This window comes from Amblyomma mixtum, chromosome 6 (genome assembly GCF_055824585.1).
Source record: "Amblyomma mixtum isolate Tamu chromosome 6, ASM5582458v1, whole genome shotgun sequence".
Lineage (NCBI taxonomy): Eukaryota > Metazoa > Arthropoda > Arachnida > Ixodida > Ixodidae > Amblyomma > Amblyomma mixtum.
The window spans coordinates 94360364-94386664 of record NC_143017.1 but is presented as its reverse complement, the minus strand read 5'-3'; the positions used below and the strand labels follow the sequence as shown (position 1 = coordinate 94386664).

At 45.7% G+C, this 26301-nt stretch overlaps 1 protein-coding gene across 2 annotated transcripts; it reads left to right on the top strand.

The window, feature by feature from the left end:
* The first annotated feature begins 57 nt into the window (after positions 1-57).
* Positions 58-25612, top strand: Hat1 (histone acetyltransferase 1). 2 transcript variants are annotated; one of them, XM_089548409.1, is made up of 11 exons: positions 58-90; positions 558-629; positions 695-770; positions 2696-2819; positions 3015-3156; positions 4288-4441; positions 6136-6240; positions 9542-9648; positions 12366-12517; positions 22422-22538; positions 24397-25612. In XM_089548409.1, exons 1-11 carry the CDS (start codon positions 78-80, stop codon positions 24574-24576), a joined length of 1242 nt encoding a protein of 413 aa, XP_089404535.1. In that variant the 5' UTR covers positions 58-77; the 3' UTR covers positions 24577-25612. The 2 variants fall into 2 exon arrangements, with proteins under 2 accessions (XP_089404535.1, XP_089404536.1); XM_089548410.1 differs by lacking the exon at positions 58-90 and adding an exon at positions 92-178.
* Positions 25613-26301: the final 689 nt, after the last annotated feature.

Sequence of the window (26301 nt, the reverse complement as noted above, 5' to 3'; positions counted from 1 at the left end):
GATTGGTTCCGATTCCAACCGAGCAGAGTCACGTCATATCCGGATGCGCGCAACGTGACTCGGCGGGAAAACAAGCAATGAAAATGGCGGGTGAGTATTCATGTGCCGTGTTGGCGCCGTAAGCGTGCCATTTGGCGGCGAACCGTCGAGCTCGATGCGCAAAGACGTATGAAGACAGGTGTCTAGTAACGAAAGCTGTTTAAAATGCTTGGCTTGTTGCTCATTTCGCTGAGGTAGTCTCGGAAGCGACCTTTAAGGGAAGCGCCACCTTGCCCATGACTCCGAAGACTCGGCAACTGTAGCAACTGTAGTGCTTGCGCCGGCGTATTCACGTATGCCTGCTGTTGGCAGAGCGCCTATTGTGGAATCTGCAGTTGCTAATTCTACATACGTTTTCAGTGTGCGCAATCTGATGCGCGAATAAACGCTTGGTGACAGCGGTTGTCGCGAACGTCAACATCGCAGCGATTTTACTGCTTCGCTACGTGTTGCCTGCCAGCGTGCCGTATTTGCTGTTATACGTCGAAACATTATTGTGTTGGTCACTTTTTTTTTAGATGTTTCCTTATCTAAAGAGGCCCTGGAGGCCTACGTCGTTTCGGCGAACGATGTTGTACAGTTCAAGCTGGGTAAGGAGCCTGTCGTCACTGTTCGTCGCATCGTTGCTGACTTCTGTTTTGTTGACCGGTTACAGTTATGACAACAAAAGATATCGAGGATGATGACATCGCGTTTCGCCCGGAAATGTCACATCAAATCTTTGGCGAGGGGTAAGATTCTTTGTTGTCCCTTGTACTTTAGTACCCTTACATGTTTAGCGTATTTGTTATGTCTGGGAGGAAACAGTGGTTTGTGTTTGAAGTCGCGCAGGTCATGGCAAAAGAAAAAAAAAATGTTTATTGGAAAATTTTTTGTGTGCACACTTGTCCAAATCAAGGGGCTCCCAGGAGTGTCACCACTGTTATGTCGTAAGGGAGATTACCGGAGACGTATAACGGTTTTACGTCCTACGCCTGTTGCGCATGTGCACTTGTTCTAACCGGCCACGCGCTTGCCACTGCGCATGCGCAGCTCCCGTACGTAAAACCGGTATTTGTCTCCGGTATGCTACATCTCTCTCTAGTCTTCTGAACTTGGCCCCTTCCATGTCGCACATTTACATTGTGCAGTGCAGCATTTTGTTCAATAATGAGATTAGCCTCTTGAAGAAGGCACGCACAGTCAAGTTCTTGAGCAGTAACGTAAAGTGACTAATACGAAATGGCATTGTTTGGATGACGTCATTTCTTCATGTTAGAGGACCTCATGTGCGCACATTGCATTCATCAAGCTGCAATGCAAAACAAGATACACATTGATGCAAGTGATAATGCCTCGCTGGCAATGACTGCATATGTTCGCAAGTGCAATGGGTTGCTCGTGGCAACTGCAGCAGTAATAAATAACTGTGATATTTATTTATTTACACATACCTTACGGGCCTCCAGAGAGGCATTGTGTAAGGGGGGGTCAAATACAGAAGTTTGTGTAAAATTGGTTAGAAATAAAAAGCATAGTAAAAGTGCAGCAAAACAGACAAAAACAAGTTAGTTCCGATAATAACATATTGCAGTTCACAAAAATTGGTAAAGGTACAAGGCAACTATGCGTCATGGAACAAAAATGGGTGAAATGCAAACAGAAAAGCAAAAGAAAACATTTCAGGCATACATGAGGATAGCCGTGCACGAACAGAACCAATGAGGCAATAGTCTCAAGCAGCTGAAAACAAAGCTATATGAATCATGAGTATATAAATGACATGCTAAGCATTATGCTATTTATTATGCAAAATGATTAGAAACCACACCTCCAATCATTAAAAAGTCCATTTTGTTTGCTAAAAATGGCACTTTCAGAGCAACTTCTAGAGTTTTTTTGAGGCCCACATCTTTTATTGAAATATTTAGTGTACATGTGTTCTTTCCTAATCCTTTTTGTCATATTTTGCCGCAGTGGGGCTTTATGTATCTGTGAATTAATTTTAGAGTTGGCGTAGTTCAGCTGATTTTTATGGACATCCCTCCGTTTGTGACCTCAGAAACATTGCCTGCTATCGTTACTTGCTCCACAATCGCTGAACAAAAAAAGATATAATAGGTTTGTTTCAGAACAGAGTCATTGCTTGCAGTTGCTGGTTTAGCCCTTGTACACATAGCATTTGGCAAGTAATGTTTGTGATGCCATCCCTTCATGCAAGCACCGCTTTCGAAAATTCAAGCAGCCCAGTTTTGGTATCGTTTTCTCGTTTTTACTATTATAAACTTCTCCATGTTATTTTTGAGAGCGATTTGTTGTAGTGAAGACAAAGAAGTTAAAAAAGTATGTCTTTATCAGCTCAAAATGTTTAAAAAAACCTGCAGAGTTGCTCTTTAATATGTCTTTATCAACTCAAAATGTTGAAAAAAACTTGCGGAGTTGCTTTTTAATGCCTCAAATCTAGCATCAAAAGGCGTACGTAGGTACAGTAATTTTTGCAAAAATACGTTCAATTTCTTGTTTTAATGCAATGTAGCAAACCAGTGTAAACCAATTCCACACTGTCCTAGACGGCAACGAAGACATTTACTATGGTGTCCCTCATAGCCTGAGTCGCTTTGGGACGATAAACCCCAATAAACTAAACCAAACCTTTCTTTCTCTTTTGTTCTTGCAGCGAAAGTATTTTTGGCTACCGGGACTTGCATGTCAAGCTGTACTACGGCTCCTGCTCACTCACCCCGTACCTTGGCATGTCCTACGCTGAAAAGATTGATGTGAGGAAAAGTGATGGTGTCCAGGTATGTTGCCACATTGCACAATGTCATGCCTTTGTTAACAGGGCCAGCTTGTGTGGTTGCTTTGAGGCAAATGTAGAGCACTTGTTGCTGATTGACAATTTCTTATTGTGTTGTGCATTGTATGAGTTATGCTCATTTGTGTGCCCCTCGGCAAAAGTTGGTGGTATGCATTAGAAATCAACTTTCGTTTTTTAGGCTGACGATGTTCTCAAGGCTGTCTTGGAAAAACTGCCATCTGGTGTCCACACCAACATCGACGAGTTTGTTTCAGTTCTGCCCAAAGAACCTGCGTTCCGGCCATTTGGTGAATTACTTCACTCTTTCAAGGTCGGAAAAGGTGGGTATTCGTGCTTTCGTTCACGGTGCTCTGAAGTTGGTGCTTCTGGGGAGAAAAGGTGCAGTTATGATGATTCCTTTATGCCGCGTGGTTTAAAATGACACTGTGGAGTGGCACTTCACTGGTGCAGCCCTTTCTACCAGCTTACAGCAGACCATTTTACATCAAAGGCTGCAGTTTACACTCCGCAGACTGCAGTAGTTTGTTTTTGTAACTTGACAGATACTGCAGGTAAGAAACAGGCAGGTGCGGTATCGTGTAAAGTTGTTTGTCCAGTTCCATATCATATAATGATTAACATGTGAACAAAGTATCAAGTCTGGGTAGAAAAGCATTAATTTCTTTATTGGATAGCCATAAAAAGCACCTGTTTCCTCTGTTATGTGCTTCTGCAGACTTAGTGGCTGAGTTGTGGAATGTACTGATCACTAACTACAGAAATTGTTGTGAAGGTTTAAACATAATGATGTTAATGGTTGTGACCTGCTTAAAAAAAAGGAACTCCTTGGGACATTAGAGTCACGTTCATAACAGGCCCTATATGATTAATTTTGGCTACTAGGATGTTCTGCGTTTGTGAGGCTATTGACCCTACTGTGTAAACTCGAGTTCAGTCACTTGCTGTGTATGTGTGGGATTAGAGCGTGCAGCTGTATGACAAGAGCCAAACACGTAATGTTTTGTTTGTGTGGTCCGTCAGCTTAGCAGGTAGTTTGCCTTTGTATAAAAGCCTGGTTTGACTTAGTACCTCGCTCCATTTAATTTGGCCAATGCTGCAATCTGTGCACTTGGCCAACTCTCATGATGTTTCTGCTACTGCAGCATGCGGCAGCTTTCATTAATGTAAAAAAATTCCTGCTGGCGACATGGTTTGTGCAGGTTATGTGTCTGGGACTTTTGCTGCTTTGCATGAGACCACGAGCTCAATACCTGGTCTCTGGTGCTCTGGTTTTGTTGGATGCAAGATGTGGATTTGGGTGCGTGCGAAGATATGAGTGCACTATGAAGAAGCTTTGCCAATTGTGTCTCTCCGAAGCGGCCTTCAGTTTGGCTGGCGTTTCTCACAGACAGTTTTCACCCTTGGCATGTGAAGCTGTCTGATGGAGCCCTCTGATGCGCACTTCCCTGCAGGAGGCCTCTCTCGTACATTCGAACTGTACACGGCAGGAGTGACGACACCCGGCTTCCTGGACTACCACGCTCGCATGCAAAGCTTCATCCTCTGGTTCATCGATGCTGCTTCTTACATAGACTCGGACGATGAGAAGTGGGAGTACTTTGTTCTGTGAGTATTGTCCTATTTCTTGCGTAAGGCTGGGGCATTGTGAAAGTATTGAGAGGGTTTAATGAACCAAAAATGAATTTTTCTTCCCAAAATGCAAAAATGTTGTCTCTTTGGGGTCACTGGAGTTGTGCCATTTACACATTAAAGTGGAGGCCCCTCAAACCTTGTGGCCTTGGAGGACTCTAACAAATTTCAAAAGGTGCTAAGGAACTCCAGGTGTCTAGGCTTCTGTTCTCTCCTGCCTGAAAAAGCATGTAAAAAAGAGGGTGGTGATGCATGGCCTCTCAGAGAATGCCTGAAGTTTAGCCTACTTGAACAGACTTTTTAACGTTAGATTATCTGTGCATCTGACGAATTCTTGGAATTGCATGCTATCCAAGCTTAACCAGAGATCCTAATATTTCAAGTTTCAGATCCATTTGCCCTATGAGGCTTTGAAAAGCCTCAGGAAAAGTTCATTAAACCTAAATAGAAAGTTGACCCTGTCTTGCTTTCTTTCTTTAAGTTCTGTGTCGCTGTTAGTTTTTGTACTTGATTTTCTTGTCCAAAACAAAAAAAAAAGTGGCTGGCATTTTTTCATTGCTAAGCACGAAATATTGCGCGAAAGCACGGTTTTTTGCAGGCGGACACCACCGCGATATACCTGAAAGCGCGGTTGAGGTGTCCACTGACCTGGGTAGCCAATTATGCGCGTCTCCAACCTTTCCGTCATTGCCGATTTACCCGATGTGTGCTGACGTCCTATGCTCTAGTGATGATGATGATGGTGATGCAGCTGTGCCCTTTGTAGTAGACCGCTGCTGCGTAGATCACGTAGCGGGAAAAAAAAGAAGTGTTTGTAAAACTCAAACTTTGGAGTGGTAAAGGAAAATCCCTCAAAGCCGCCCACTCCGCACTGTTCCGTGCTGCCACCAATATTCGAGCCACCTTTTGCTGCGTTTCTGCCACAGTATTGTCCACGCCAGTGCATGCAGCACACCTCTCTTTGTCACTGCACCACATAGCTCGAAGCACGGATATATAGTTGAAGAAGACGATGTGCTGTGCACAGTGCGAAATTGTGTTGCAGTTTAACACAAGGCGTGTTCGGCTGCAGCGATAGCATATAGTGCTCTCGTGCAGTGGCCAGCGAAGCTGGTCTGCTCATTCTCTACCCATGCTCTAGATCAGCGGTTCTCAAACTGGGTTCCGTGGAACACAGGGGTTCCGCGGGCTGTCTTCTTGTGTTCCGCGAGAACCCTCACCTGCCCTGACCCGGCAGCTGATATGAGACTGGCTCTGAGTGCTACTGAGCCACGCTTTGACTTGCTCTCAAAAGGGAAGCAGTACCACCCATCACATTAGTATTTGTATTAATCTGTGCAATAAACATTTAACTTTTGCAACTCTCTCTTTGCAAAAATGCACTCGCTCGACAACATTGCTGGTAAGTGAAAGCAGGGGGGGGGGGGGGTTCCCTGGAACTTATTGAAGGCTTTTTTGGGGTTCCTCCAAGCAAGAAAGTTTGAGAACCCCTGCTCTAGATGGTAGTCATTCCACAAGTACTCTGAAACCGGAACTTGCAATGCAGCACCAGTGATTAAGGGAAAAAGATATTTTGTGCCCTATCGTATCCAGCTGGACTCATGAACTTGTCTTCTTTCTCTCTTTCTTTCTTTCTTTCTGTTCTTTGCTGGTTTGTTCACTGATGACAGGCACGAGAAAAAGGTTGTGGATGGAGTCCCATGTTACCCCTTTGCTGGCTACTCAACAGTGTACAAATACTATGCCTACCCAACACACATCAGACCGAGGATAAGGTAAGTTCAGTGGCATTCAAAGTGTCTGCAATGTGTGGATGTTTGACACACAAACATATTTGCATGAGCGTCTGAATGTGTGGTAAGGCCCGATGACTGAAGACAGAAGCAGTAGTCTCCACTCGTACGTTACACTTGCTACTGCGTCGCGGCATCTGTTGCTTTCGGAAGCTGCTCTCCCTGCTGAGAGACTTGAGTCTTGTTCTTCGTGCGCCATGCATGGCGGCATGCTTGAGTCATTTGTAGCGTTAAATGCTGAGAATGTTTTGTGCAAATGGTGGAGGAGGTAACACTCTCTTGGAGTAAATGAAAGAAGCCTGTATTGCAAAGGCAAAGTGGAATTAAAAACAATGTGCAGTATAGCCAGCTTTTAAATTGACCTTCAATTCTAAAGGATTACAGGCCTAATCACTAATGCTGGTTGGGTATTTGGCTGGCGGGGGCATTGTTGGCTGTTCCGCCTTAGCATTTTTGCCGTCATCATCGTTTTCTTGTTTTGGGCTTTCTTGTGGTGGTTGCAAAGTACGTCCCACCACGGTGTGCTCACTTTTACATCTGAACCAAAAAGACGCGGGTTCGATCCTGGCCGCAGCAGTCACGTTTCAGTGGAGGCGAAATGTTAGAGGCCCGTGTACTGTGCGATGTCAATACAGTCGACGACCGATTTTTCGGACTCTCTAGGGACCGCGAAAACGACCGAAAAATCGGGCAGTCCGGAAAATCAAATTTCACCGAAAAAATCACGAACTTATTACCACTATGCCGGAGAAAGCGGCCAATTTTATTGCACACATTCTAAGGCTCCTCATGACTATATTTCGCCGCGCGAAGTACCGTATAAACGCGTATAAGGGCCGCACTTTTTTTTTCCATATTCGAGGGCCAATTTTCGGGGTGCGGCCCATACACGCGATATGGGAAAAAAATTTTTTTTTTGAAGTAAAAACACACCAACCAGGGAATGAGCGACATTTATTCTACGTTCAATCGTCACTCGCGAAGTATTTAGACTCCTGAGCTGGTGCTGCGCTCTGGTGCACGCTCATGCCAAAAGAAGCCGCGCAGCATGTCCGCTGTCAACGCGTAGCCGTTGTTCCGAAATTCCATCACATAGAGGAGCAGCTCTTCTTCCAGTTCGGGAAACTCGCACGGCTTGCCTCGGAAAGCGCGCTTTTTGCAACTTTTGTTTCTCTTTTGGTTGCACCATCATCGAACGCACTTCTCGGCCACGGCGAATTTCCCGCCCGCCGCACGCTTACCGACCGCGTTCGAGAGCTAACTCCCAGCCGTGTAGCTTAAGGTGCTTGCCAACGCGCTAAAACTGTGAAGCTCGGCGGCAGCACGCGAAAGCCACTATCACGGCGAACGCGCTAACACGCATGCTAACACGCCACGAAAGGCTGGAGCTGGCGATACTGATGCCGATGTGAACAGCGGAAAATCGCGACCGAGAAAAATGTTGATGATAATGATCACGGCGCCATCCATAGACGGCACTTGGAAGCTCCGGTGCGCGCGCGTGGCCTCCGCGAACGGCGCAGCGCCGGAGCAGATCGCGGCCGCGATAAGATCCGGCGGCGCGCCCGAAGCGCGCTTCGATCGCGGAGGCCACGGCGTGCGCGTAGCCTCCGCGATCATATTCGCGTTCCGTGTTCGGGACTAAAGACTCGGCACAGATGAGTTCCGTGAACTCAGACTACGGTTCAAGTTCGTGCGGCGGAAAACATTCAAGGACAGTACGAATTCGAAAACACGCGAGCGCAATGTGCTGACTCGCGCAGAATTTCAGCGTCGCAAGAGGCTCCCTTTAAGCTTGAATTTCGTTTTGTTTGATCAAGTTTTCGATATCTCCTGCAGTCTGAATTAATGAGGTTCCACTGTACACATTATATGGCGGCTTGGGTACTGGCGGCGAGTGCGAACGAGGTCCGAAAAATCGAGTGGTCAGTTGCGGTGCGTCCGAAACTTCAAGCGCTCTTACACATTGGCTCTATGGGCCATGTCGCGGTGCCGCGAAAAAGTCCGAATAATCAAGCATGTCCGAAAAATCAGGCGTCCGAATTTTCGGTCGTCGACTGTACATATTAAAGAACCCCAGGTGGTTGAAATAATCCGGAGCTCTCCACTGTGGCGTCTCTCATAGCCTGGGTTGCTTTGGGACGTTAAGCCCCCATAAACCAAAACATCTGATGTACCATCTTTATATGAATCTTTTAAGATTTGCGAGGCAGTTGTGTGACATCCATGTAAATGTGCAGCTTTTAGTGCACATGACAGTTGACTTTGATCTCTCAGTACAGGAAGGGAGATTGAATTTGTAAGTCATGTTGTGCCTTTTGTAAGTACTGTTCATGACATCAGTAGCTCTGGAACACTGTGTATCATTCTTCAGTATGCTTTGGAATTGTGCAGTAAAATTTCGATGATAAGAATACGTAAAATATCCTGACCAGAGGAATTAGTGTACAGTGTGTAGAAATTCAGTCGTTCCGAAATCTCTCCTATGTCATTGTGGATAATATGAATGCGCGATTGGCAGTCACGTGGTGCACACCTCGAGCAGTGAGAATTGGTGCACAGCCATAAATAACTCCTGGTAGCCATAAAAAGACCTGCATGAATTCATTTCCTATGTTTCCGCATACGGATTTTGTTCGTTTTGGACGATAGGAGTTTCGTTAGTCAGCTCCTGCTGCACCGGAGCGAACTCTGGTGCAGCAACATTGCTGTTGATTTCTCTTGGTTGAGGTCTTGATAAGTTGCCTCAACTGGGGAAGTGCAACAACACCTTTCTAGTGCTGTATAGGGCTGTCAGGAATGCAGTGTTTTGCCTGGCACGCCGTTCACGCATGCACAGTCCAGGAGAAGTATGTTTTTGAGCCCCATTTAATATGTCATGGTGAAGTTGCTCACGGTAGCTTCTGAAAGTCAGTCAAGCTGAGCTCTGCATTCTTTACAGTCAAAATAAAATCAGGTTTGTTAATTACAATGTTTCCCTTTGACACTTGCACGTATGCCTCCTTGTGCATGCAGACAGTATTTGGTAAGCTCTGTGTGTCCTTTAAATTTGATGTGTCTACTCTTTGGTCGATTTCCAAACCGTGTGTCAGCTGCAGTAGTTCAGGGTGGTGACTGAGCATAGGTTACAAGTGAGTAGGTGTAACTGAGCTGAACAAAAGGTTGAATATAGTTAGGGGCTGCACAAAAATTGGAATAAGTTCAAGTCATTGTGCAAAGTGCATCCTTGTGTTGCGGAAACTGAGTAGTGAGAGTCACTGTTAAGAGTTCCTTCCCCTTGCAGCCAGATGTTGATTCTACCTCCATATCAGAAGATGGGCTTGGGCACAGAGCTGCTGCAAGGAATCTACAACTACTACAAAGACCGCAGTGATGTGCTGGATATTACAGGTAGCGTGTCCTTTGAGAGTGCCTTTGTGCTAGTGCTTGCTGGCCTATGTTCTAGAGTTCTATTGTTGGAGGCTATTTTTTTTTTGCCAAGTAAAAAAAAAACTGCTGGCTAGCATTCCGTAACTGCTGAACAAGGCTGGAAATTCTGTCTTTTTCGTCAGCAAGTTGTGGTGTGATGCAGTTAACACCATGGACTGAATAAAAAGCTTGCATAGTGGCGTTTCTTGGGGGAAACAGATTGAGCTGCTGCTGCTTGCTAATTCTAGAGTTATTGGCTGCAGCAGTTGGCTTGAGCCGTTGCAAGTTATGGTTGCTAAATGATATCATGGCCAGAATGAGCTGTTAGTCTAGTTTACTTCAGCAGATATTTTAAAGGGACTATGCAATAAATTAATTGAGGTTGCGTAAAGCAGACAAGAGATAGGCATTCTATCACTCGTCACCCCAGCACAAGAATTTTTGAGCTAGCGTCAATAACAATGAAGTTACAGACGATTAAAAATTACGCTCCTCCTCTCCTCCTCAACTCGTAAACATGGGGCAGCAGAAAAAAAATAAAGAAAACAGTTCTAGGACTGGGCTCCGCCCATGAATACGTCATTCGCTGACGTTCGGTTTGCGACTTCCGGTTGTTGCACCAAGCACCCCAGCAGCAGTGTCGGCAGCGTCTCTCCGGTCTCTCTTCGCCTTTGCTTTCCTGCCACCTCCCGACAGAATGAGGTGGCAGAGGTAAATTGAAGCCATATGCGCGAAGGCAATGCCCTTGCTCGCGCGGCGGCACGAGCAGGCGATTTTCACAGCTACTGGAAGTGTGCCCGTGACGTCATGGCTGCCGTGGCTCCAGCGAATGACAGCGTGTGGTGGCCTGCCGACGTCACAGGACCAGTGGCGTCTATTTTCACGATTTTAGTTTCAAAATCGGTCGCTACGAACACACCAATCGGCCCGCGAATGTAAAAAATTCATAATAAATTGCCGGCTCAATTCTGAAGACTCATACTTGATGTGAATGCTTCTTAACATCATTTCTAAGCAAAAGCATTTACAAGCGACTTTTAATTCTTTGCATAGTTCCATTAACATCAGATTATCTATCCATCCAACCGATTCTTAGAATTGTATACTATTCAAGCTTGGCCAGAGATTCTATTATTTAAGCTTTCACATCCATCTGCCCTTCTACTGAACATGCACCATGCTTTGTTTTGAGGCCGGGAAAAGGGCCACAAAAAGTTATTAAGCCTTTATAAAAAGAAAGGTGAGCTCATCGCACTTCTTTCATTTCTTTGTGGCTCTTACGTTTCTTACTTGATTTCCGCGTTATGTGTGGTACAGGTATGATTAGCGGCCGGTGTTGTACATGTTACGTGCCATGAGCCACTGTAGTTGACTACGGCGTCTCTCATAGCCTGAGTCGCTTTGGGACATTAAAGGGACAGTGAGGAGAGCACTATTAATATTTTTTTTATAGCAAAATCCGATAGTTCGGCATTTCATGGCTTTGTTGCCACTTGGCCGGCAGCGAAAGATGCATTTATTTCCAAGAAATTTGGAGTCGAAGTTGAAAAGTTTTTCCCGCCGCTCTGATTCAAACTTGGGATTCTCCTATGACGACACAGGACTAAGTGACGTGAAACATGACGTGATATGACGTAACGCAGACTCCGTGATTTCTGGCAGCCAGCATAGCGGCCCAGCAGCAGCCGAAAAGAAAGCTACCGCCGGCCGCACGTTGACGGCATCTATCGGCTATTGCGGCCGTCGCTACAATCGCTTCGCTTACGTTTGCACTGGCGTTATGCCAGCGTTACGATGGATCTTGTTCTCGAAGTCGTCAGCGAAGTTCTCGCAAATAGACACCTATAGCATACCGTGTACCTTGTTACCGCTAGCGGAACACCGGGAGCCCGCCTGCCGCTGGCGAGCAGGCGCTGATTCGTCTCGATGCTTCAGGCGCGCGCATAGCTGCTGGGCACGTGGCGCCATCTGGCGACGTCAAGAAGATTTGCGCATGCATTGGCTGCGCCTCAGTGATTTGTGGCTTCTCGGGTCCTAGAGTTGCTAGAACCATTGGTTCTAGCAACACTGCTTTGTCCTATGACGTCATCACGCTTGTACTTGCGAGTTTGGCCTGTGGCGGCGATACCTGTATTTTGGTTCTTGCTCTTTTCTACGTTACAAGAGCTTTGTTGTCAGTATGAGTGGCGTTTTTGTAATCAGGAGCTGATATTCTGTCGATACAAGCCAACTTCAATTTCTCCTCAGTGTCCCTTTAAACCCTATAAACCAAACCAAACCAAAGCCACTGTAGCCATACTGTTTGAGTGGGTCCCTTTGCCCGACCGTTTGGAGTCCAGTTTTGTGCGCTGTTTACTTATTATTTACTTACACGCTGTAGCAGACCTGGAGTTATCGCAAGCCTGTTAGGGAAAAGGGTTACAATAACTGTTCTTTTTTCTGCGCTTAGCACTATTGAGTCCAGTCATGTCAGCAGCTGTTATTACTTACCTTGGAAAGTTGGCGAGGTTCGTTGGAAGTGTAAAACTTGGGAACCTTTTAAGTGTGCGTGTGATTAGATGTGGCTTAGGTAGCTCGCCGCTCTGTTGTTGCTACATCAGATTCTTCTTGCGTTCTGCGAACTAGCTCAAAAGTACTCTGCTTCCTGCGACTGTGTGTGCATGTGATTTGATATGAATTCCTTGTCATTTTTACTGCAGTGGAAGACCCCTCCGAGGTCTTCACCCGGCTGAGGGACTTTGTGGATGCCAGAAACTGTCTCAAGCTTGCCTCCTTCGACAAGGAGCACTTGCTCAACGGTTTCTCGGAAGAGATGCGGAAAGAAGCCCAGGAGAAGCTGAAAATCAACAAGGTGGGTGCTTGCACGACTGCGGTTCTTTTAATTTTTTTGGCTCTTCCATGTGTATTTGTGTGCGTGGGCTTGGTTCTCCATATGTACAGTGAAAGCTCGTTAATTCGACCCACGTTAATTCGGAAAATCGGATAATTCGACGCGCACGCGAGGTCCCTACAATTATACATAGAATTCTATGGGGCGAAACTCTCGTTAATTCGAACAAATTTTGCCGTGCGTCGGTTAATTCGACTTCACTCCGCAGCCCGCCAAGCCGGTGTGCCGAGAGCAAAAAGAAAAAAACACTGCCACGAGCGGCGCTACTGTACGGCTGATAGGCCATCCGTATGGTCATCGTCATCACCAGCGTGAGAGAGGGCGAGGGAAGCGAGCTGATGCAGCTGGCGTCTTTTCTTTGTGCTTTGTTGTGTCGCAGCAGTCTTGTTGGTGTCATCCACAGCAAGTCTCGTTTTGGCGTGTGTCGTAGTTTCAACGTGTTCTTGCAGCTACGATCGCGGTTGTTTAACCATAAGGCAGCGCCTTTTTGTCAGCGTGTTTACTGCGCTGCTTGTTGTTGTTGTTGCGACTGAGAGAAGGATGAAAGGAAATTGCACGGGCCTGCCTACTGGCTCAGCCGAGCAACCACCGCTGCCTAGTGCAGATAGAGGAGAGTTAAAAGATCAGAGGAAAGATAAAGAGAAAAGACAAGACGCGCGTCGCAGCCAACAACCGCGAAGCGGACGCTGGCTGAAAGAACAGATAAGTGGCCGAAGCCACGCTCGCTTCACCTCCTCCCCGCACTGCTTTCGTGTGGGTAACGCCCAGTGCCTGCGCGCCTCGCCTTTGTGTCCTGTCAGCTGACTGAGGATGTAATATTCTGTGATTGCGACCGCTCATAATAAGTTTTTTCAGTCTGTGTTTACCACCCCAGCAACAAACACTGTGTCATCGAATTTGTCGTCACAAATACAAGAATCAACAATGCCCGATATTGAGCTCACTTATGAAGGCGTGTTATCTCTTGTACTAAATATAAACGTAAAAAGTCTGTTGGACCGGACAGCATACCAAACACCTTTTTACGCAGGTATGCGGAATGGGTAACCCATTATCTGATTATTATATTCAAAACCTCACTCGAACAGAAACAGATCCCAAATGACTGGCTTACCGCTAAAATGATCCCAGTACACAAAACTGGGAACCGGCAGACAGTTGAAAATTACAGGCCAATCTCTTTAACTTGCGTTTGTTGCAAACTTCTAGAGCACATAATATCAAAGGCAATCTATACACATCTTGAATCAACAAAAGCTTTTTTTCAAATCAGCATGGTTTTCGGCAACAGTTGTCTACTGTAACACAACTAGTAGAGACCGTTAATGACTTCGCGAAGGCTCTGAACGACAAGCAACAAATCGATGCAATATGCCTTGACCTTTCGAAGGCTTTTGACAGGGTCCAACATAGTGATTTAATTAACAAATTACTATTAATGGGTATTAATCATAAAATCGTGCACTGGATATCAGCTTATCTAAGCGGAAGAACTCAATTTGTCGAAATCAATGGTAGTAAATCAGAATTATTAAACGTAACCTCCGGTGTATCTCAGGGGTCCGTCTTGGGTCCCGTTTTATTTTTAATCTATATTAACGACATTGCTTCCCATATTGATAAAGATGTAACAGTGAGACTTTTCGCTGACGACTGCCTGCTCTACTGTTGTATAAATAATACAGATAATCAAAAAGCGCTTAATGATGCTCTCGTAGCTGTCGAAAAATGGTGCCAATGCTGGAAAGTGAAAATCAACGAAGAGAAAACAGTAGTCTTACGCGTCACGAACAGGACCAAACATGTCCATGAGTACTGTTATACGCTAGGATCTACCGCACTTACCACAGTGGAAACACTTAAATACCTGGGAGTCCTCATTTCTAGAGATCTAAGCTGGAAAAATCATGTACTGAAAATCTGTTCAGCCGCTGAAAAGAAACTCTGGTTTTTGCTCCGAAGATTGAAACTGGCCTCACAGTCTGCCAAGCTAGCTGCCTATTTAACTTATGTACGACCAACATTAGAATATGCCTGCATTATATGGGATCCTGTAGAAAGTGGCTTGATAAAAAAACTTGAAAGTGTGCAAAGAAGAGCAGCTCGATTCATACTGTCCAGATATGCACGTACTGATTCTGTAACAGAGATGTTATGTGTTCTCAATTTACCACCTCTAGCCGAACGTCGCCGAGTAACCAGACTAAAATTTTTATTTCAGCTCTCAAGAAATTCCTTCAATATCAATAGCTCCCATTACTTGGTCCCAAAACAACTTACACATCTCAGAGCAAGCAATGAATACTGTTACCAAACCCCGAACCCACGCATTAATGTGTATGCTAATTCTTATTTTCCGAAGACGATAGCAGAATGGAATAATTTACCAGCATCTCTCTTACAGTCCAGTACATTAACAACTTTCGAAAAAGCTATCTCAACTTCGCACTAAAAAGTTTTTTTCTTTTTTTTTGTGTGTGTGTGTCATACGCCTAATCAACTCACCTAAGGTGAAGGCCGGGAATGTAGAAATTTTTGTTGTTTTTTTTTCCTTTTCTGTGTGAAATAACTGTTTTTCAAGTTAATATTTATTAACACTGCTTCTGTATAAAAAGTGAAACATTACGCGGTAAGAAATGATTGTATAGATGAAGATTCACTTTGTATTTTTGTATAATCGTCGAAACCTTTTTGCTTTCCAAGTGTCACGCCCCACCACTGTAACGGCCTCACGGCCAACAGTATTTTCAAATAATAATAATAATAAAAATATAAGTGACAGGTGCTGACAACGACGATTCGATTCGTCGGAAGGCGACGATTGTGAGCAGTTGTCCCAAATGCCGAAGTGCACGGTGAAAGAAGCCGCAGAAGCCTTGTCCGTGCAGGAGGACTTCTGTGAACAAATCCCCGACGGTGCGTGTGCCGTGCAGCACCTGGCAGTTGTTAAAGCTATCGTAGTCGCTCAAATTCGCTCAAAAAAGCAGGCGACGATAACAGATTTCTTTGCCAAATAGAGGTTGCGGCAAACATTGTTTTTTTGTTGCTCATTCGATAATTCGACATTCGGATAATTCGACAATTTTTCGCGGTCCCGTCAGTGTCGAAATTAACGAGCTTTTACTGTATGTGTTTCTTTTTGTTAGTTTAGTATGCTGGCTCACCGTGTAATGCCCAGGAAGTGGAAGTGGCAGATGAAAGTAATGAACCATGAGGGTCTCATTGCTAATGGTTCCTTCATGGCAAAAATAAAAGAAAATGGGAGGTTTATTAGGGAAAGGATAATTACGGGGTAAATCAGTCTAGTTAATTTTGATGATTTCAGGTTGTCTAAGGACGATAAAAGTGGGTGTGAATCTGCGGGAGCATCCAGAAAACCAAGAGCTAAGTTCAAAACTGCTGCATCACGTGCCAGTGGAGCTGAGGTTACAGTCTCTGCAGTCTTTGTTGACTTTTTTTTTGGAATTCACTCGCAAAGACAGATTGTTACCAGTTATGCAAGAAATTTATTTCAGATTGAGAAACCAAAGATTATGTTTTCTTGGCTATCCATACATATTGTTATTGTCACGTGGTGCTCCTAGACGTTATAGTCAAACCGTAGTTGAGTGCTGTTCACCCATCTCGCTCATGCCGGCGGTCGTTTTGTCGTACAAACGGCTGCAAGAGCCAGCTTTTGGTACCTCCAGAGCATGTGTCGTGCAGTAATCCCAAACTACCGAACCCTTGGCTCTGCTGTTTGCTGCTACTCGGCCGGGCCGTGTACAAGGATGCTGTTTTATCGCCTTGTATCTGCCTCTGCCTCTGACTGCTGGCTTTGCAATTGTATCGTTCTGCATTTATTTCTTCGAGCTGCGCACATATGTGCCGTCAGGCATCACATGGGTCGGGAGAGGGGGGGGGGGGGGGTGCGATTTTTGGGATCGACATATGCACGGCAATACTGTATAAATGCGTGTAAGGGCCGCACTTCTTTTTTTCAAATTTGAGGGCCAATTTCAGGGGTGCGGTCCACACACGTGATGTGCAGAAAAAAAACTTTTTTAGTAAAACCTCACCAATCAGAGAATGAGTGACATTTAATCTACATGCAGTTGTCACTCATGGAGTCTTCCGGCTCCAAGCTGGTGCTGTGCTCCGGTGCTTGCTCATCCCACAGGAAGTCGTGCAGCATGTCCGTTGTCAGCGCGCAGCCTTTGTTCCGCACTTCCATCACATAGGAGAGCAGTTCTTCCAGTTCGGGAAATTGCACGGCTTGCCTTGGAAAGCGCGCTTTTTGCAGCTTGTGTTCCGCAATGCATCCTTCTGGTTGCACCATCGTCAGACGACTTCTCGGCCACGTCGAATTTCCTGCCTGCCGCACGCTTGCCGTGTTCGAGAGCAAACTCCCTGCCGTGTAACTGTTAAGGTGCTTGTCCATCCAGCATGGAACTGCAGCGCTCAGCGCCAGTAAAGCCATAAAAAGCGGTGATATGGATAGCGGGAGCTTGCGGCGGAAGAAAGCATTGTTGACGACGTTGACGATGATGACCTGCGGCCTTGGGCGCCATCCATGGGCTGCACCTGGAAGCTCCTGTGCGTGCACTTCAAACGCTATTCCCGCGTGGGTCATGGAAAGCTTGGGTGCGGCCCTTACACGGATCGTTTTTTTTTAAATATTTCCTTCGGGGAACCAGGATGCGGCCCGTACACGGAAGCCTTACATGCATTTATACGGTATACCGTAAACATTGCACATTATGGTTATGATCTTTATAGAATTTTTTAGTATGTGTTCGTGAAATTTCTGTGTGATTTGCACATCCTTTTTTTTTAAGCCTTAATTTTAGACAGAAGGGTGTGCGAATTACGTGAGATAATATGGTATATCGAATGCGGTTGGCCATGAAACGGATGCATCGAACTCGGTGCCAAGTGGTGCCCGCCCGGATGGCAGGCAACAGGCTTCGCCGCAGTGCACAAGTGACTGGTGGTTATGTTGCAAGCGTTTGTCTTGCACTAGTGTTTTAATCTCGCACTTGCCAACAGTGGCACGGAAACTACAGGCACATCGAGGGCCTGGTAGCCAGGCGGTCAGCATGCGTTCGCGCCTCTTGCAGCCGTCGACAGTTACAGCCTTGCAATAACCATATTGAGCTCGTGTCAGCTGCCACAGGAGTGGTAAAAACGGCAGTAGCTTTTGCTTTGACGTACCAGTTTCCACGACACAGCTGTAATGTGGTGAAGCACTCTAATGTTTGGTTTGTGTGCTGGCGGCGGTGCTGTGTGGGGAAGCCGACCTAACTGTTGCTTGGTATTTGCTGTCTCCGGAATCGTTACGCGTGCCTTCAGAACATCGCTAAAGCTTCGGAAAAGGTCTCCCCATATCCCTAGTAATACGAGTCGCCTCACTTGCCGTTCCTTCACTGACTAAATTGTGCTGCTCTTGCGTGCAATTTTGGCAGAATTTTATACAGTATAATCTCGACAATACAGTCTTGGTTGATATAAATTTTGGGATGATATGAATTCGTAAAATACCCTGGCCAGAGTACATTGTCTGCAGTTGGCAGAAATTGGGATGTTACGAACAACCCCACTGCGGATGATACGAATGCATCAGTCGTGATCGCTAGTTGTGTCGTTATCAGAACATCGCTAAAGCTTCGGAAAAGGTCTCCCCATATCCCTAGTAATACGAGTCGCCTCACTTGCCGTTCCTTCACTGACTAAATTGTGCTGCTCTTGCGTGCAATTTTGGCAGAATTTTATACAGTATAATCTCGACAATACAGTCTTGGTTGATATAAATTTTGGGATGATATGAATTCGTAAAATACCCTGGCCAGAGTACATTGTCTGCAGTTGGCAGAAATTGGGATGTTACGAACAACCCCACTGCGGATGATACGAATGCATCAGTCGTGATCGCTAGTTGTGTCGTTATCAATGAGTGGAAGCGTGCAACGGTATGTAAACCCTGACAGACACAGATATGCGTGAATTCTGCACGTGGATTATGTTCATTTTCGACGATAAGAATATTTTTCATGAGATTTGTATGATCGAGATTCTACTGTATCATGAATTTCGGCTCTATTGAACTATTCTACGATTTTTTACGTGTTCGCTGTAACGACGTTTGATTTCTCTGCGTATGTGCCTATCTGATCCTACTTTGCTGAGTGAAACCTAGCAACAACTGAAATTGCGATTAAAAATTTTGCAAGGCCCTGCAGATGTTTGGTGCAGAGGTGCCTGCTTTGGATGTTATGCTCCTGGTTGGGATAGGTGGCTGGAAGGGTAGGCAGAATCACGAGCTATAGAGCAACACTGTGCTTGCAAACACAGGGGACGCTTGCAGATGCCTGAGGCGGTTAGGGGTATTGCCTGCCCCATCACCTCTTGCAGTGCTTGGTTCGCTGTCTATAATCCGTTTCACACATGGCAGGCAACGCTGCGGAGGCTGCAGAAGTAGTGTTTGCGAATTGATACGACTCTGCCACGTGTTATTTTTTCTTCTCGCAGCTTCGGTCAGTGTTTGGATGAAAACACAGCGCGGTATAGTACGAAGTGGTACCGTATAATGCGGAATATAGGTCAAGGTGGAATATAGGTCGACCCCCTTACCTTGAAGCAAAAAAGTCAACATAAAAATTATGAGGCACAAAATTTCGTTTTATTCACTGGTGCCACCAGACTCGCTGCCTCCTCATTCGTCCGAGCTGTCTGAGCTCTCGTCCGAAGATGACTGCTTTGTGCTGGCTGCGTCCCACAGCATGTCGTCCTCGGTACCGTCCAAAGAGTTGCTAATGCAACATTTCTTGAATGCCCGCATACCTTGTCTTCGAGCTCAGGGTGCACCGTGCGGCGCCCGCAAAAGGTCGCCTTCCACGCGTTTCAGGCAGACAGCTCGATTTTCTGCACTCGCAAGTACCGGACGCTCTTCTCCGAGACGCCAAAGTGTCGCTGGGCGGACATGTTTCCATACTCTTCAGTGAATTCCATAACTTTTTTTTTAAACGCTGTGGTGAACTGACGTCGAGTACCGGTACTCATTTTGCGGGCTGTCGCGAAATTAATACGTTACAACACCAAGAACGATTACCGCCGTCAACGTTTAGCCGCGTCGGTCGACAAAGAGGAAGGAAAGAATCGTCAACATGGAAACGATAACGGTGCGGATGCCAAAATGTCCTCGGCTCACACATGTTGCCAGACCAGACGACTATTCAGTTTGTGCCAAAGGCCGGTATATAAGTCGAGGGGTTACCTTTTGGTAATATTTTTCGGAAAAAACCTCGACCTATATTCCGCACTATACGGTAGCTCTGAAAACCACGGTCGGAGCTGTGAGTCGCTCAGTGTTTGGGCCCTCTGGCTATAAATTTCACTGAGTGTGAACTACTTTTTGGGCGTAGGTGGAGTAAGAGCAGTTTACCCTACCAGCCGCGCGTCATACAACTAAATCTAGTTCTTGCTTCTCGAAGTCTCGATGAGTCGCAGGACGAAAATGTGGCAAGAGGTGAAACGAAGCCCAGGAGGGGCCAGTCACGGCACTTAAGGCTTGTCGCAACAAAATATGCTTGTGCTCACTTTGGTTGTGTGGCGAACTACTTTTTGGGGCGGACTTAGCCTGTGCGAACAGGCGCGCTTGCTTTGGCAGCGTTGCCTGCTCAGTATGAAACGGAGTAGAGTTTGAATGACTGCATGTGGCTGCTGTAGCTTTGAGGAAATAATGGAGTGCCGACTTCGCCGTTATTTCGTACAGCTGCTATCTCTGGCTTGCGTGTTTGTGCACTGTTTTAGGCATTAAGGAGGGAAACACTCAGAATTAAGCAGTTTTCAGACGATGCTGCTGTGTGCATTTCTTTTGGCAGCTTTCATGTTGGCATCTTTTCAATGCCAGCATTAGGCACGGTAACTAATTTTCAGGGAATTTTAAACAAGATAAGATACCATGTTCCGTCTGCTGTAAAAAAGCAAATCTACTACAGTCAATCCCGGATATATAGAACCCGGATATATCGAATTATTGCCTATATCGAACAGATGTAGAATCCCCTTGGGAATCTCATGCAAAAGTATAGGAAATTTGTTTACGTTTATCGAACTCCTGTGCACCCTATATTTGATATATCGAACTCCGTGCCATGCCGAGCCCCCGCAAGTGCGCTTCTCCCAGTAAGCGCCACCCTGGAAGTGGGCTTCTTCCACTAGCGCGCGCTCCTGCAAATGGGCTTCTCCTAATAAGAGTTCACGCGGCGCTGGCCTTGGACAGCTGCGCTCTTAGTCACTGATGGGAACTTTGTGGGGGGTGTGAAAGGAAATGGGAATGGCCATAAGGAGCTGGGAAGAGGGAAACCCTGCTGGCCGCAGGCCCGCAGACACCTAATTTATGATGCTCACATCGTGGCTGACATCGATACCGAGGAAGCGGACCCGAGCAGTGACGAAGATTGTGCGAAGAGGCCCAGCCGCCATGCACTGCGGCTGAACTTGCATCCGCATTCAGCGTCATTCGTCGCTGTTGTGGCGCAATGGAGGGCACTGGACTTTCTCATTTGGATACTATCAACAAGCTTGAGGACAGCTTAATGAACTGCATGGTGCAGAGGAAGAGGCAAGCAAAGCTCACTGACTTTTTTCTCGCGAAATAAAGCGCGCTGATCGTGGAGTTGTGCTTTCGTTTTTGTGGACTTGAGAGGAGTAAATCGGTAAGTTCCCACTTGCTACGATCCCGGGAAATTGTCCGAGATTTGCGCAGTTTTAAAATAAGCGTCTAATAGGCATATTTTATATTTAGAATTATTGATATATCGAACTTTTTCGCGATCCCCTTCGAGTTCGATATATCCGGGATCGACTGTATGCGCTTTTACATTCACGCTTCTGTTACTGCTTCCTAGTATGGGCTACAACGACTAAGACAAATTTGGATCGTCTTTTCTCTTTGCAAAAGCGAGCAGTGAGAGCAATAGGCAATTTAGATCTTTCGGAGGACACTGCACCTAATTTTAAAGGTAATAAAATAATGCCCATTCACAAACTCCATAAACACAAACTGGCCCTGGAAATTTCGCGTCTTCACCAAACAGATATAACATTTCAAACTAAATATCATGCGCAACCTGGTCCTTATTATCTACGACAAAACTTAATACCAAGGCCCCGTTCGCGTACAACATACGGTGATCAAAAACTAAGTTATTTGATTCCGGATTTCCTTAATGCACATCCTGAATTAGCTGAGATACTGTTTACTGCCACCAAGGTGCAACGACTGAGAAGAACACTTAGAGACTTTTTCTTAAATGAAAACTAAAGACCATGCTGTGCTGATAACTTCGTTCGCCTTCACTCCGGATCTTTACTTTCACTGTGATGATTGAAGACGTGCGCACATAGATCCCTGTTTTTCATAACACCACACTACTGATCCAACTTATTGTTTTTATGTACCTGTATTTTTGTGTTTTTCATGCCCTTTCATATCATGCAGTATTGATGTTTCTTTTGCTTTGTAATTATTGTGCTTATGTTATGTTGTTTCCGCCGCAGCCAAGGGGGGCGCGGCCCCGTCAGGCATGTCTATTGCCTTTTGTCGCGTCCCCCAAGGCATTTCTGTAACTGAATGTCTTGAATAAAGAAAGAAAGAAAGTAATTGGGAATTATGAAATAAAAGTATTCCTGCTTGCACAGGGCAACTGCTAACAATACAACGTCATTTTCTTCTGTGTACTTTGTTTTTTCAGTCAGCTTGCATTGCTTTGGGTACCTTGTATGTTCACGATGTATTTCTGTCACTGTAAGAACCAATGTTCCTGTAAGATGTTTTGCCTATGAATGTGTTTACATCTTAGCATTTTATGCCTATTTCTTCCAGAAACAAGCACGGAGGGTGTACGAGATTCTCCGGTTGCGAGCAACAAACACTGCAAACGCCAGCCAGTACCGAAAGTACCGCCTGGAAGTGAAGAACCGGCTCAACGCCCCTTATCAGGTACAGGAAGTTCTTTGTCTGGTGTCCCTCTCCAAATGCCCTCTGCCAAAACAGCCGTCAGACATCTTAAAGTGCCCATACACAGCTTACTGCAGGTCCGCATTCAGTCTACCATTGCTAACATAGTGCCACAGGTTTCCTTAGCAAGATTTACTGTTTCCCAAGTTGCGGGCTTTGAAACGTTCCACATCCTGTCTTATCTGGCCAAAGCCAGTTAATTCAGGCTTAACGGACAAAAAAAAAATGTTTGGGTTATCCGGAAGTTGAATTATCATATGACCCCCCCTCCCCCGCCTCCCAAAACTGCCAAAGACCATTTGCATTGCAGTAACTGTATTTTATGAAAGACTGAGCAATGGTTGAGTGCTTTCGAGATAGCAGTGCTGCAATAGCTGTTTATCATGGTTCCATCACAGGTTACTGTATTTACTCGCATAATGCTTGCACTTTTTCCGCGAAAAATCGATGCAAAGTTAGGGGGTGCAATACTTACGGAGGGAAAATTTTCGAACGAATGTTTTGGAGTGCTAAAAGCAAATTCAAATAGGCTGTGAATCGGGATTCTCAATCCAGCTATTCTAAAGATACCAAAACTTTACTTTCAAGCAGGACTCGTAATAAAAGTTGAGACGACATTGACACGAACTGCAAAAGCACTTTATTTGCCGAGGCCAGCAGCCCGCAACTTTACCATCTCTACTCACGTTTGATGGTACAGCGTCCTCGATAGTTCTACTCTGAGTCCTGTGCCGACACTGCCATTACTGGTCGCTGCTTCGTCGGCTTTTCTTGCTCATCCGGCACCAAGTGGTCTTCAGTTGTGTCCAGGGCATTGGAAATGCCTGCTCTCTTAACGCTTCTCACGACCACGTCTGTGGGAATCATGTTCCGTGCCTCCGATATCCAGCTGCACAGTAGCTCCACAGATGGTCGCTTGATTTTGCCGCCCGGCGTCGGAGCATGTTGGCCTTCGGCCATCCATTCTGCATACAGCCTCCGAACGTTCTCCTTGAACGGCTTGTTCGGAGATACGTCCAGAGTCTGTAGCATTGACGTGAGGCCCCCTGGTATCACCTGGTATCACCTGGTATTCTCTCAACTTCGCGCGAACGGACTCCAGAAGGTGACTGCGAAAGCTATCGAGAATGAGAATAATTCGGACTTGCGCGATATTTCGGACTTCGCTGAGGAACCGTTGCACATCTCATAGGAACGTGTACATTTTCTCGACCGATATTTTGGACTTTGTGGAGTCTAGAAGTTCGAACTTTCGGACTAAAACAGACACCAACAATATTGTGGAGGTCGTTTTTCAACTGAAAGTTCATTATTTCGGCCCAATATAGACTCGAGCGGGCATCGCTGTCGCAACCAACTCGTTCCCCACCACCGTGAAAAAAGCCATCTTGGATTTAAACGTAATCGGCGGGCGCAGTCAGAGTGGCTTTGATAGGTTTGGTTATTTCTCCATCGTTGCCATTCGAGATAATGGGATGGGAAGCAGCGATTTTCGTGATTTTGAGAGCCGGTTTTTCGTGGAAAAGTTCTCTTTTTTAAGTTCACAGATTTTTCGAACTGTTCGATTATTCGGACCATTTTTCGGGTCCCGCCGAGTCCGAATAATTGGCCGGCGACTGTATTCGCACACCCCTACATCACATATCAGTCTTTTAATCTACATATGAGTTTATCACGAACACAAAGGCTTCATGCTTTTGGAAGCACAAAAGACATGGACACAAAAGAGACACATGCGGACAGGACACTTTGCTTCCAAAGCAATTTATAAACCTTATAAAGGAGGTTAGGTGTCAACTTGATGTGTAATTGCTGTTTCTTTTTTTTTTGGCGTTCTTAGAAACAAAAGGCGGATGTTGAGAAACTGCAACGGACAATGACACCGGAAGAGTTCCGCGCCACTCTGCAGTGCCTCAACGCTGAGAACCGCATTGAGCAGCTCGAGAGTCAGTACAGGGATTTGGAGCTGGAATACAGGCACACCATTGAGCGTCTGGCTGCTGCTCCCTTGAATAGCTAGCCGATTGGAGGGCTGTGCCCCACCACGCTTTGTTCATGGGAAGTTTCATGTGTGCATGCGTTTTGTTTTTTTGGCCCATGTGCCGTGCACTGTCTGCATTGGAGAATTCTGAGGCCATGTGCCCTCTCTTATTTAATATTCCACTAGCTCGGTTGTGAGAACAACCCGGCTCTGGGAACAACTCAGTTGGTATACTTGAAATGGTCACCGGGTGTGGCCAAAGTTATTGGGTGTGAACGAAATTGACTATTGTTACAGAAGTTTTTCGGTACCTGCCAAGTCTTGGCAGCTTCTTACAGCTGTGTGGTATGCGAAATTTGTAGATGCAGCTTAACATTCAGTGCCAACAGTGTTGGTTGTTTTGGGTATGCACAATGAAAGCAAGGCTGTTTCGAAGCTGGGTGTTTTGCTGTGCAGCGAAGCTGCGTGCAGAAAAGTTTTCAGAGTTTAGTGCCTACATTGGTGACCGTCAGGATGGTGCTGGAGTACAGTAAGGAAATCTAGCTTCATCATTGTTAGAACCTGGAATTCTTTGGTCTTTTGATCCTGGTGTAGGCTGTACTGAATCTCAGGGGAGGTGGCACCACATGAAGGTAGGCAGAATTAACACGACTCAGGTAAATTATGCAGCTTATGACCTCGCGTTTCCTTCAGTATTAGTGGCTCACACAGCTCTGCCAAGTTTTTCCAAGACTTGGCGTGCTGAAAGAATGCAAAAATGGTATGTATCAGCAGTGTGCGGCAGCTTGTACATTTTTCACAGTCAACTCGCGTGAAAGAGACCAGTAAAAATGGCGCAAGTAAGTGATCGTCAGCAGTGTAACCCTGTGTATTGTGTGACCTGAAAGGTATCGATTGTTTAAACTTTGCTATGCGACGTTGCAGACTGGTGATCAGAGTCTGTAGATGCAGCAGCCGTGTTTCGTTGTTTTACTTTAAGGTGATTTTTGTATTCCGCTGCAATGTGTCGAGTTTTATTGTGGAGTTCTGTTCACTCGGTGCATTATTGGAAATAAAGTTGCACTTTGCTATTCAACATGTGTGGAGTACAGTAGTGGGAAGCTGGCCGTGCACTCGGACAGCACACTCCCTCTGCCCCTGCTGTCCGAGCGCACGACTTTGTTACAACAGCTGTCTCTGTAAAAAGAGCCTAATTATGCAATAGAATAATAAGTCTGTTCTATTACCTACATTCCTGCATTTCGGTCAGAAATAGCAAAATGCTGGAAAGTTTGCAGCTTAGTATTGCGAATGGTTAACTGTAAAGCTTTGCACATCTTGTACGTCCAGGATATTTTAGTTCTCTTCCAAGATAAATGTGATTTGAAGGTTTGTGATGTGATTTGCAGTTGCTATTCTTCATTGCTGTTTTCAACAAATTTTGCATTCACGTCAGTAATCTTGCTCGTTTTCTGACACAGCTTTGTCCAGTGAGGGTTGTGCGCACATCCCATAGCTACACGAATGTAGCGAGTTTTTTAACGCGAAACCCTTATGCGGCTCTTTAGCCGCAAAACTTGGTGGCGTCGGTGTCCAGGAAAAGTGGTTGAAAACTCCCAATGACGTTGTCAGCAAAGAAAAAGATTTATTCCCTAGGTGCGGGGAATGGAACCAATGACCTTCATATTGCGAGGCGAGAACGAACCCATAGGCCACAACACTGCTTTGCTTCTTGGCGAATGATGACGAACCTAGTGTATGCATTACCTTACAACTGTATGATAA

Coding starts and splice junctions, on each gene's coding strand:
- Hat1 (XM_089548409.1), top strand. Junction 3,157..4,287: donor CTCTTTCAAGGTCGGAAAAG/GTGGGTATTCGT, acceptor ACTTCCCTGCAG/GAGGCCTCTCTCGTACATTC. Junction 4,442..6,135: donor AAGTGGGAGTACTTTGTTCT/GTGAGTATTGTC, acceptor CACTGATGACAG/GCACGAGAAAAAGGTTGTGG.